The sequence below is a fragment of the Apodemus sylvaticus genome, chromosome 1, assembly GCF_947179515.1.
Source record: "Apodemus sylvaticus chromosome 1, mApoSyl1.1, whole genome shotgun sequence".
Taxonomy (NCBI): Eukaryota; Metazoa; Chordata; class Mammalia; order Rodentia; family Muridae; genus Apodemus; species Apodemus sylvaticus.
Genome location: NC_067472.1, coordinates 24,273,539 through 24,286,759, shown reverse-complemented (window position 1 = coordinate 24,286,759; position 13,221 = coordinate 24,273,539). Strand labels below are relative to the sequence as shown.

At 45.2% G+C, this 13,221-nt stretch overlaps 1 protein-coding gene across 1 annotated transcript in view; it reads left to right on the top strand.

The window, feature by feature from the left end:
* The first annotated feature begins 2,201 nt into the window (after positions 1–2,201).
* Exoc6 (exocyst complex component 6) overlaps positions 2,202–13,221 on the top strand; it is a 143,522-nt gene continuing 132,502 nt past the window's right edge. Inside the window, exon 1 of the mRNA XM_052186626.1 lies at positions 2,202–2,365. Coding sequence (XP_052042586.1) covers positions 2,265–2,365 — 101 coding nt within the window. The 5' untranslated portion in view covers positions 2,202–2,264. The remainder of the gene's footprint in view (positions 2,366–13,221) is intronic.

The window sequence follows — 13,221 nt, the reverse complement described above, 5'->3', positions numbered from 1 at the left end:
CCAACACAGGGCACCATATTCTACCCTTCGCTTAGACCTGTTCAGACTAGTTTCTAACTCATCTTCAATTTTTCAGTTAATTCAGAATGACTTCAGCGTTCTTTGGTTAAAAATTAATCCCTCAGTTTTCTGTGCTATGTTTAGAATTCTATGAGGAACTATCATAGTTGTGAATTTAAAAAAAGAGTTATCTGAACTCAAGAACCTTAAGACATGGGGCAATACTGTCAATCTGAGGAGATACACTTTTTTTTTTGGTTATTCATATTCTGAAAGTACAAATAAGTGGAATTTTCCAGAGAAGGCTTGATTCCCTTGTACCAAAGAAACAGTTGAAGAGGGGTGCGGCTCTCACGGCTTTCCTCTGACTTGTAATGGGATTGGGTTCCTGGTGGAATGCACAGTCTGATGTAGTGGATTCTCTGGTTCTCCAAGCCAGCAGGCACTGACATTTCTGGGACTCAGGGGTGCAAAATAAAGAAAACTTGGCTGGAGAGATGGTTCATACCTTTAATCCCAGCATGCATGAGGCAGAGGAGTTCAGACATCTGTGAGTTCAAGGCCAGCCTGGTCTATGTAGTGAGTTCTAGGCTACCAGAGTCACGCACTGAGAAAGCCATAGGCAAAGAATATGATAGCATTTAGAATTTGCCAAAGCAAAGGAACAAATCCTTTCCTAGAATCTGGAAAGAAATGCAGTTGTGCTGCCATGTTGGCCATAGCTCAGTGAGTATTTCTTTTTTTTTCTTTTTTCTTTTTTTTCTTTTTTCTTTTTTTCCCCAAGACAGGGTTTCTCTGTATAGCCCTGGCTGTCCTGGAACTCACTCTGTAGTTCAGGCTGGCTTTGAACTCAGAAATCCGCCTGCCTCTGCCTCCCAAGTGCTGGGATTAAAGGTGTGTACCACCACCGCCCGGCTTCAGTGAGTATTTCTAAGAGATTACACTTGAGTCATTGTACGCTCTGGCATTTGTGGTAATTTGTTACAGAAATAACAGAAATTAATATAATATAGGGTAGCAGTACAAGGTAGATACCGCAGTTATTAGCAGTCACAACTGGGGAAACTGAGATAGAAAAGTATTAAGTTTTGCCTAGTGTCACACACCTGTGAAGTGGCATCGGTCAAGGCGTGTGGTTTAGGATGCTTGTCTTCAGAGGGCGTGTTCTTAGCTGTTTCTCAATATCATCTGTCAGGATTTCTTATGGGGAGGAGGAGGAAGAGAAGGGGGAGGAGGAGAAAGAAGAAGAGGAGGAAGAGGAGGGGAAAAGCTGGTAGTGGAGGCCCTGGGAAGAGAGTGCCTCTGGCAGCTGGCTAGTGCAAAGCCTGCCTGATTCACAGGGAAAGCTCAGAGCTCCTGGATTAATGGAGAGGAGAAAATTAGTTGTCCCTCAGGCTAGGTTTGAACTCTTCTCTGACTAATCTTCCATCAGTGCTTTGATCAAGACAAACTGGTTTACACGGTGTCCTAGAAATGGTTTGTTAAGCAAGACTGTTTTTCTACATGTGTTCCTTTCTTTGCTCAAGCCACCTGCTATTTCCTTCTACCTCACTGTTATCCACTCTTCTCCACCCCCCTCGTCCCCCTCCCCGAGTCCTATTCCCACCCCAGCCCAGTTTGGGTTCAAGAGCTTCAGCACGAAATCAAACGTAGCCTTGGGCCTCTTTTGTATGTTGCCAGCAAGTACCTTAGTCTCGTTCTCATTTTCCCCCTGATGTTTATGTCCAATAAGACTAACCTCGGTGAACTTGCATCCAGCAAGGGGACACGATCTTTTCAGAGCAGTCGTGGTATAGACTTTTTGTTTGTTTCTCAAAATAAATCTCAACGACAGACACACTCGTTTTTTATTTTCCTGGGAGCATTTTGCCTTTCTCTGACTTCCCACTATTTAAAGCCCATCAGGTGCACCGGTAGCTTCTATTACTGAGTGCCTGTGACTGAGGGTCACCTCCGTCCTTGCTAGGGTACCTGCAGTGCGCAGCAGCACACACCGCACTAATACGTCTCTAGATAACTAGTGGCGGGTCTCGAGGAAAGATGGAGGCGGTGGTTGTTCCCCGCCCGCCGCCGGGTCCCCGTTGTCCCCCCTCCACGGTTAGCGTTACCTCCCCAGGGGCGGGCGCCTCCCCAGGGGCGGGCCCCACCCACTGCGCCCCACCCCGCCAGGCCCCGCCCCGCCGCGCCGCGCTTGCGCCACCTGCCGCTCGCTCCTGTGGTTCGCGCGGCCCCGCGCCCGGCCGGCGCCTCCGCTTCCAGCCAAGATGGCGGAGAGTTGCGAGGCCCTGGGCACGGTCCCCGAGCACGAGCGGATCTTGCAGGAGATCGAAAGCACCGACACCGCCTGCGTAGGGCCCACCCTCCGGTAAAGTTCTCACATGCCCGGGCTTTCGGGCCGCCCTGACCCGGGGCTCCTTAGGAGCCGGGCGGGGCGTCTGCCGGGTGCGCGCGCGTCGACCCGACAGGTGGTGCGCGCGGGGGCGGGCGCTCGTGGGCTGCGGGACCCGGAGGACCAGGGCACCTGTCACCGCGCCGCCTGTGGGTGTGGCTGCCAGGGTGTCTCTGACCCGGGGAGCCGCCCCAGCCTGGGGCCTTGATGCCTCGAGGCCCTGACCCCTTGGCAGAGGCTGTCTGCTCTGTGCTGGGCACGAAGGTCACCTGCAGGTGGCTGGAGTGACTGATCCGGGTGCCAAGTTGCACGCTGATGGAAACCCCGGCGCACTGACTGCTCCGGGCGTGGGAGAATTGAAATTGAGCGGGAGACGCCAGCATCCTTCTCCCCCGCTGCGGCACCCTTCTCCCCGGGCGAGACGCGAGCGTGGGCTGACAGCCCGGGTTCATGCTGGGGTGACGATGCTCTTGGGACAGGAAGCCTTTACTTATTGACAAACGTTTTGTTGATTTTGTATTAAAATTTCAGCTTATTTTAAATGGATCCAAACCCACTCTCTTTAGGAATAATAGTACCAGTTAATGAATAGCCCATACCAGCCAGACGGAATACTTGCTGCTCCCATAGACTGGTATTGGTACAGAGCCATTAGCCATTAACACTAGGTTAGATACATCAAGGATTACGATTTCATCTTTCGCAATTAGGATGAATGAACTTGTGGTTCATTAAGGGAATTTGAGACAGATTGTGCTTTGTTAGTAGTCTTTCTTCAGGATACACTTCCTGGAAATGGAATTCTGTTTTCTCGATGTAAATGTAGATAAAATGAAGTCAGTTCAACTTGTAAATTTACTTTACCCCAGGGAGCCAGATCATCTGGTGTGTTTCTTGTTTCTTTCTCATAAACCTGACATTGATGACTGGAAACATCATTTAACCTCCTTGGCCTTGTTTCTGTATTTGTGGGGTGGGATGGAGGTTGTTTAGAATGTGAGACACCTTGCCCATTTATTCTCTACCTCCAAGCACTTACTAGGTAGGTTATGTGTTTTTTTGTTACAGAAAGTTCCTGCTATGATATGGAAAGGCCTCATTAGTATCTTTTAATTTTCTTTTTCTTTCTTTTGTTTTTGTTTTCTAGACAGGGTTTCCCTGTGTAGCCCCTGACTGTTCTGGAACTCACATTGTAGACCAGGCTGGCCTCAAATTCAGAGGCTTACGTGCCTCTGCCTCCCAAGTGCTCCCAAATCCCTCCCAATCCCAGGGATTAAAGTTGTGCATCACCAATGCTCCTTTTGTTAATTTTCTTACATGAATCTTTTCATTAGATTTTAATATACAGTAGTTGAAAATAGGAATCAGACTCAAAGAAAACTTTGTGACATCTAGATTCCACTGAAGGACCTCTCCAGTCTCATAGGACAGCTATTCCTTAACGCGTTCATGAAGCAGTTTATTTGCGATTTGGTACTGCGTTTATTTACCAGGGGTCAGGAAATGCACTTTTGCCTTTGGTAGCTGCCCAGCCAATATGGAATAGAAAATGAATCCTCATCTTGGTGTGTTACTCCTGGTCTTCAGGAGGCTGGAAATCAAGTCCCTTTCTTGGACCCTAGGAATGAAACACGTCAGGACTGGCCATCACCCAGTAGGAGTAGCATGAAGCAGAGGCTGGCAGTTTAGACATTTTTGAGACTATTTCACTATATCGCCTTGGCTGCCCTGGAACTCACCATGTAGATGAGGCTGGCCTTGAACTCACCATGTAGATGAGGCTGGCCTTGAACTCACCATGTAGATGAGGCTGGCCTTGAACTCATCCAGATCTACCTGCCTCTGCCACAGCTTGTTGAGATGAAGGATCTGTGCTACCATTCCCGTCAAGTTTTAAATTATATGTTGTATAGTTTAAGTAGAAGGGTTTTTGTTTTGTTTAGTTTTGTTTGTTTATTTTGTTTTGTTTTTTGAGACAAAGTAACTATGTTTGTGGCCTGACTGTATTCAGCTTGCTAAATAGACCAGGCTGGTCCTGAATTTGTAGCATCTTTCTGCCTGTTTCCCAACTGCTGGAATTATAGGTTTGTAGTGCCATGCCTATCTTAGAGGGAATTTAACTTTAAAATATTGTTTGAGTGTGATGGGCTGTGATCCTGACACTTGGGAGTCTGAGACTCTTACCTCAAATGAAAGGATAGTGTGCCATCCTCTTCTTTGCTGCATTGACTTTCTTAGGATGCTTGGGTGAGGTATCCCAATGTCCTGACATCCACTATGTGCAAGTGCATAGCACAGCATGTAGGGTATGGGATAGCAGGGTTACTTTAGATTCTTTTTCTTGTGGAAGAACTAGATGATAGGCAGAGTTGTGATTCCTGCCTTCCTTAGTTCTCTTTACCTCAGCAATATGGGTGTACTTCACCTAACAACCTGAGCAGGGTCTGACAGAATGAAAGAACAGAGGAAAGGGGTCCCCCCTCAAAATTATTTTTATTTTATTTTATGGGTATGAGTATTTTTCCCGCATGTGTCTCTGTACTATTTATGAGCTTGGTGCTGAGGATGTCGGATCTCGAGGAGCTGGTGTTACAGACTCCATGTTGCAAGGTACCACGTGAGGACTGGGAATTGAACCTGGGTCTTCTAGAAGAGCAGTCAGTGCTCTTAACCACTGAGCCCTCTCTCCAGCCCCGAGTTCTCCCTTCCTGTGCCGGAACATGGATCTTCTCCTGTCTTTGGATACTGGAACTTCCAGAATCCTTCAGTACTCTGAGACTTGGGTTTGAGCCCCCGTGGTTCCCAGATTTCTGATTTCCACAGAATTGTGTCCTGGTTCTGGTTCTCAGCCCGCACAGTCGTCATGGCTGCTCTTACCTTCCAGAACAAACGACCTAATTCTACACTACGTTCTTTTTTGTTGTTGTTTGTTTGTTTGGTTGGTTTTTTTTTTTGTTTTTGTTTTTTTTTGGATTTGGTTTTTCGAGACAGGGTTTCTCTGTATAGCCCTGGCTGTCCTGGAGCTCACTCTGTAGGCCAGACTGGCCTCGAACTCAGAAATCCGCCTGCCTCTGCCTCCCAGAGTGCTGGGATTACAGGCATGCGCCACCACCGCCCGGCTTACTAAGTTCTTTTTTTAAATTTCTCCCTTCCCCCTTCCCTCTTTTCCCCCTTCTCTTTCCTTCTTTCTTCTTCTTTTTTTAAAGATGGAGTCTCACTGTATTGCCAAGAATGATCTCCAACATCTTGGACTCAAGTAATTCTTCTGTGTCAGCCTTCCAAATGCCGGGATGTGTGTGTTGCCATGCCCTAACATGGCTTTAATGTTATGTGTGGTGTGTTTGTATGTGTGTATGGTATGCCGGTCACTGTGTATGGGTGTGTGTGAGTGTGTGTGTGTGTGTGTGTGTGTGAGAGAGAGAGAGAGAGAGAGAGAGAGAGAGAGAGAGAGAGTATGTGTGCGAGACTGTGTATGAGTGTGTGAGAGTGTGTGAGTGTGTGTCGGTGTGTGTGAGAATGTGTATAAGTGTGTGAGAGTGTGTGTGAGACAGTGTGTGAGAGAGTGTATGAGAGTGTGAGAGAGAGTGTGTGTGTGTGAGTGTGTGTGTGTATGAGAGTGTGTGTGTGTGAGTATGTGAGAGAGTGTATGTGAGTGTGTGAGAGTGTGTGTATGCATATGCACGGGCGCATGCCATGGTGTGCGTGTGGAAGTCCCAGAACTTTCTGCATTCCACTTTCATTTGGATTGCAGAGATTGTGCTCAGGCTGCCCGGCTTGCGCAGCGAGTTCTTTTACCCACTGAGCCATCTCGCTGGTCCTCAGTTTAATTTTTAATGCAGTGATATTGATAACCGTAATCTATGTAAACCAAAGCTTTTTGGACTTTTTGGTAAGTTTTTAAAGTGTGAAAGAGAACAAGAAAATGGAGAATTGCTTTTCAACTTTCTTTTTCTTTCTTCTGGACCCCCCTCTTTGCTTCAAACTTCCTATGTAGCCCAGGCTATCCTGGAATTCACTATAGTTTTCTTCCATCAGCTTTCTGAGTGCTGAGATCCCAAAGATTGGCCACCAACTCTGGAAAAAAAAAAAACCACTTTAAAAACACGGTTGCGTTCTCTGTCACTGTTTTTTCGAATATGATTTTAACTACTGGTTATAATGTCAATTTTTAGCCAGTGAATATGTTTCACTTCTAAACCCCTGGGGCAGAAAGCTCTCGAGCTCACAACCTTCTGTAGTTAGAAGCATCTATTGCTCCACTTTTAGAAAGTGGAGCAAACAGAGTGGAGTCGCTTTCAGCAGCTGTCAGGACCCACAGGAAGGGGAACAAAAGCATCCAGTTCACTTGTGCTGACAGTCCGTCTCCTGGTGTTCTGCTGTACTCAGCAATCAGATGATTAAATGATTATTCATTAAGTATCTAGATTTTAAAATTACCTGAAGTCTGGTAATTATTTTTAGACATGTTAAAAAGTGTCAAAATAATGATTCAGTTTATTTGAGTACAAACTTGCTGTCTTAGGGCTTTACTGCTGTGAACAGACACCACGACCAAGGTAACTCTGTAAGGACGACATTTAATTGGGGCTGGTTTACAGGTTCAGAGGTTCAGTCCATTATCATCAAGTTGGGAGCATGGCAGCATCCAGGCAGGCATGATGCAGGAGGAGCTGAGAGGTCTACATTTTCATCTGAAGGCTGCTAGGAGAATACTGGCTTCCAGGCGGCTAGGATGAGGGTCTTAAAGCCCATACACATAGTGATAACACTTCCTTCACACCTCCAAATAGTGCCACTCCCCTGGTCCAAGCATATTCAAACCACCTCACTTGCCTTTTTATAATCTTAAATATTATTAGAGATATTATTAGAGTAATGCTAACGTATGGGTCAGCAAATACATACTTAGGAAAATCTTGGTTGAATAAAATGACCAAAACCAAGAAATAGCCAATTTTATAAAATAATTATCAAACTAGGGTTGTTTGCCAAAGCTCTACTCTCATGTCATCTCGAACATTTAAACATTTCAGAGTTAATTTCTGTAGGAAGACTTTTTTTTCCAGCTAGCACATTTAATGTTGTGAAAGTCCAATTTCCTTATTTTAATGAAATTTTGAAATGTCCATTAAGTTACTTTTTTTTTTCTTTCTTTGAGACAGTTGTAGTTCAGGCTAGTTCTGAACTTCTTCTGTAACACCCCCTGCCTCCGCCTTCTGAGTGCTGGGACTAAAGGTGTGCCCTCCTGTGCTTGCCTTCCCCTGTGTTGTGTCAATTGTTTATATCAGTAAGCCAACTGGAACTGGGCTCCTTTAAATCGAGACTTCATAATGTAAATCGTCGATGGTCTCTAAAGATAAGCCATTTTACAGACAGAATCATAGGTAAAACCGTTCTGATTATAAGCTTGTTTCAGTAGCTTCAGTCAAGAGACATAAGAATCACAGAGAAAAAAGATTCAGAGAGCTAGATAGCTCAGTGCAGTGCTTAGGGACTTAAGTTTAGAGCACTAAATGACTGAACTTCATGAACTAAGGCGGAGGACAGCTAAGGAGGTCGCCTGATGTGGACCTCTGGCATCCCACAGGTGCACGTGCACAGGCGACAGGCTCATCTATGTACATATTACTGCCTCCCTCCCCACAACATACACATGGAACAAACAAAATAAAACCAACTTACTGATCCTGACACCAGACTGAGGTCCTTGGTGGATTTAAACTCTTTAACCAAATTCCTGGAAAATGTCTGCTCTTTCCTAGAAACAGCACGATTGTTCTCTCCTTTAATTAGCCAATCCATTTTCTTCACTTCTTTTACCCTTCCTGTCTCCCGACTCCACTGAGAAACTGATTTTCAAGTCTGTTCCCCACGTGTCTCATTCTTGATCGAGGCTTCTGTTTCTCGGTGCTCGGTCTTTGTTACTGGTTCCATAATTTTGAGAGGGGAAAGGTCATAGTTTGATGGAAGTAAAACAAAAACAAACAAACAAACCTACTAACACTTCAGAGCTCTCCAGAAAGTTCTATGTATGGCTGTGTTTTACGTACCGTGTGAATTCATTTCCTCCTGTGGCGCAGGCCTCAGGTCAAGCAGGGTGCCCTCCGTAACCCTGCGTCACTGTCACAGCACTAGGATCCGCTTGCCTGGCAGGTTGGCATTGTAGTTTTTAGGGTTCGTATGTAGTAGAGGTCATTGGTGTCCTGACTTCTTTTTCTGCATAGCATCTTCTGGTGCTGTGAAAACCACCTGTCAGAGAGGATGCTGCCAGCTCAGTCTAGCTTGCAGTCCATTTTTACAGCCGGCACACAAGGTGTCCTCAGTGGCAGGGTCTTATTGCCCAGCTCTGGGGGGTAATCGAGAGAAGTAGAAAGTAGCCTGTGTTGTTCTGAGGGCTTCCGGGGCTCCCTGACCACACAAAGACGGACCCCATTGTCTAATACTGGAGTTTCTGTTGGATAAGCAGTGGCTTCTAGGAACAGTGTTATCTAGAGTCACGCGGGTTGTATCTCTCTTGAATTCATTTTCTTTTTACTTATTTTTTAAATTGGCTTACAAAGTTGTGGGTTCCATGTGGCTCTTTCATATGTCTTTCAGGTCACCTAACCTCCCTCCCTCCCTTCCTGATCCTTCTCTTCCTCGGTCTCCCAGCCCCCATTCCTGACTGACCTTGTCTACCTTCTGTGTTCCCTCTTTCTGTTTTTAAATTACCAGTGTTGTCTACTGGCCACGCTCCTGGCCCCTGCCGCACAAAGCAGACTTTCTAGATTTTCTTTTCTTTTTTTCTCTTCTCTTCTCTTCTCTTCTCTCCTCTCCTCTCCTCTCCTCTCCTCTCCTCTCCTCTCCTCTCCCCTCCCCTCCCCTCCCCTCCCCTCCCCTCCCCTCCCCTCCCCTCCCTTCCCCTCCCCTCCCCTCCCTTCCCCTCCCCTCCCCTCCCCTCTCCCCTCTTCCTCGAATCTTCTTCTCCCCTTCCTCCTCCTCTTCTTCTCCCTCTCCTCTTCCCCTCCCCTCCCCTCCACTCTTCCCCTCCCCTCTCCTCTCCCCTCCCCTCCCTTCTCCTCTTCCTCTCCTCTCCTCTTTCGTCCCCTCCCCTCCCCTCCCCTCTCTTTCCTCCCTCTCCTCCCTCTCCTTTTCCCCCTCTCCTCCCCCTCCTCTTTCCTTCTCCCTCTCCTTTTCTCCCTCTCCTCCCCCTCCCCTCTCCTTCTCCCTCTCCTTTTCCCCCTCTCCTCCCCCTCCCCTTTCCTTCTCCCTCTCCTTTTCTCCCTCTCCTCCCCCTCCCCTTTCCTTCTCCCTCTCCTTTTCTCCCTCCCCTCCCCCTCGCCCTCCCTTCTCCCTTCGCCTCCCCTCCCCTTCCCCTCTCCACCTCCCTCTCCTAGTTCCCTTCCCCTCCCCCCTGCCCCTTCCCCTCCCCTTCTCCACTGGCACTCCAAGGTAAATACATACTAGTAAAGATTCAAAGCTAGGGTCCGTTTATCAGAGAGGTCTGTGGGTTTGTTCTCTTGTCTTGGGTTACGCTGCTTAGTATAACTTTCCTGGGTAATTTCACTACTGTGGCTTAGCTAAACTGTCATGGCACCAAACTGCAGTCTAAATATACTTGTAGACAGATGCTACTCTGATCCTTAGTTACAGAAGCTTCTTTTTATAGTGACTGGTAAGTGTTCGTGATGCTCTGATAGTTCAGTGCCCAGTCAGCTGGGCATACATGTTACCTGTGGTAAAGCTCAGGAAACTTTGTGGAAGATGGAGTGGAAAGGATGTCAGAGTCTGTAGATGGGAGATACTGGGAGCATGTCAGGGCTGTGCAAACATGATCTTATCGCGGCTGGGGTTGCCTGAACTGGGCCTGGACAGGTTGGACCTGTCAATAGCCCATCCTGGATTGGGAGGGGCTGAAGGACCCTACCTTTCCCTGCTGAACTGGCTACTGATAGATTCTGAGAGGACAGTTGCTGCTCCCTGTTGTGTGCCAAGTGGGAAGCCCACCCCTGAGGCCACAGAGACAGTAAAGTCTGAGGGTCGCAGAACCGAACAGAAAGGCATGGATGAGGGAAGGGGACCCGTAAGGAGGAGGGTAACAACAGGAAATAAGAAAGTATTATAGACATAGGTGAAATCATCAAATAACAAATTTAATAAATATTAAAAAAAAAACCATAAGCCAAAAACTTCTGTTCTATTAGTTGGGAACAGGGTTTATTTATTTATTTATTTATTTATTTAATTTTATTGTTTTCCTGTAGTTACTTTTTTCCCCTCATGCAAAAGTTTTATTTTTGATTTTTGTTTTTTTGTTTGTTTTTGTTGTTTGAGACAGGGTTTCTCTGAGTAGCCCTGGCTGTCTTAGAACTCACTCCGTAGACCAGGCTGGCCTCAAACTCAGAAATCCGCCTGCCTCTGCCTCCCAATTGCTGGAATTAAAGGAGTGCACCACCACTGCCCTGCAAAAATTTTATTTTTAAAATAAACTATTTAAATACAACTAATTTTTAGATTAAAATCCTTTTAATCTAAAACTAATTTTTAGATTAAATCCTTTTTGCTTTTGTATTTTGTCATAGTGTAGGAGTCTGTGCCTGTGTTAGGGAATTCGGCCGTGTTTTCTTTTGTTCCTAATATGGTTTTATTTTTATATTCACATCAGATTCTTGTTCTGTATTCCTAAGAAAGCAATGGCTCTAGTTTTATCCTATATCTCTAGCAATCCAGATGCCTTAATACTAACTAGTAAAAGTAGATTTGTTTTCCACATTGACCCCGGATGTTGCCATTATTGGGTATTTAATTTTCATACACAGCAGGACTGAGTCTGGTTTCTCTGTTGTGTTAATGTTTCATGTCTGCGGCCATCCGGCCATCCGATAAGGACTCCTTTAGTTATGGAGGCTTTGCTGTGTGTTCTGATTGATTGGGCTATCTCCACCTTGTCACTCACTGTTCTTTGTTCTAGCTGGTTGGGCTATCTCCACCTTGTTACTCATTTTTTAAAGTGGTTTCCTGGTAATTCTTCTAGGTCATTCTTCAAGTGAACTTCAGGATCAATTTGTCTAGCTCTTTAAAAAAATCTTGCGAGTATGTCTTTGAGATTGAGCTAAATTTATAGGTTAGTTAGGGAGGACATATATCTTGGCAATTTTAAGACTGTCTAGCCGAGAACGTATTTGTGATTTAAGAGTTTTCCATGAATAAATTTTAGAGTTCTTAAGATTTTGTATAGTTGTAGTTGTGTGCTTTGTAGAGACATTTTGATCAATGACCAACATACGTGATGGTGGTCCCGTAGATTGTAATAAAGTTGGCAGTTTTCTATTAATGATGTCATAGCATCATATCATGACGTTTGTGACAAGGCTGTGGTAAAAAAAATCTGCTGTTGGTCATATAAACGTGAAGCCTGTACAATTGAATATTTTATAAGTGGTTATTAGTGGTTTATTATTTATACTTTTGAATTTTATTTTATTTTTTAAAGAGATTTGTTTATTTACTATTTATGTGTATGTGTTTGTGCCTGCCTGCGTTTAGTGTACTACATGAATTGCAGGTACCTGCAGTAGCCAGAAGAGGCCATTGGATACCTAGGACCTGGAGTTGTAAAGCGCCATGTGGGTGTGGGGAACTGAACCTGCATCCTCTGGATGAGCAATACATTCATAACCCATGAACCACCCCTCTAGATCCCAGATGACCATTTTAGATTCTGCCTTTTCTATTTAAAGTTAACTGTAAGACAGCTCTAGGTCCTTTTGGAGGTCACAGCATTATTGTCATAGGAGATGACAGCTCTGTCCATATTTTTGCCCCCAAAGACCTTCCAGTGGGACAGGATGTGGAGGTGCAAGATGATTTTGATACGCCTAGGGTCAAGTGTATGCCTTTTCTTTTCGTGTGTGATAAAGGGTATTGAATCACGGACTCCTGCTTGCTGAGGATGTGGTCTACCATTGAGTTTTGTCTCCAGCCCTGTGTCTTAGGTGTCTTAGTTTCCAACAAAAAAGTAAAAGAAGAAATTAAAAAAAAAATAAACGTCTGCTATACAGCTAGACATAGACTATACAGCTGGTTTCATGTAAATAAACTCTGAGGCGGTCTCAGCACTCAGTGTCACACTCATCCAGTGATGCATTTCTTAGAGCATAGTCTGTGGCTTGGGGATATAACTCAATGAGAGATGTTTGCTTAGTATGCGCTGAAGGCCCAGGTTTGGTCCGTAATACCACTGAAAAGAAAACAAGCACAAACAAGAAAGCGAGGGAGGAGAGGATGAAGACCACGGGCCCGTCATTAAGCAGTGTTGTGAGTGTATTTGATTTTCTCTATTTTAATCGAGTCTTTTCTTATGTTTTGAAACTGGTTCTATACATACACAAGTAAGCATTGAGATGGCTCAGTTTATTCGTTAAAGGATTTTTTTCCTAGGGTGGTTCTTTTGGAAAGTGGTGAAACCTTTAGGAGGTGGAATGTGTTAGTCAGAGTTCTCTAGAGAAACATAACTTATAGACTGTATATGCATATGTACATGTGTATGTTTATAGACTGAATATATATGTGTATGTGTGTATGTATAAAGGGGGTTTATTAGAGTGGTTTATAGGCTGTGGTCCTGTCAGTCCAGCAATGGTTGTCTACCAGTCAATGGAAGGTCCAATAGTCCACAAGGTTGTATGTCTTGGCTGGTTTTCAGTATACTTGGGAATCCCCAAAAAAGTAGGCTCTAATGCCAGTGAAGGCATGGACTTGCTATTCAGAACAAGCAGGTAAAGAGACAGCAAACTTCCTTCTCCCACGCCCTTATATAAGCTGCTAGCAGAAAGTATAGTCCCGATGAACGG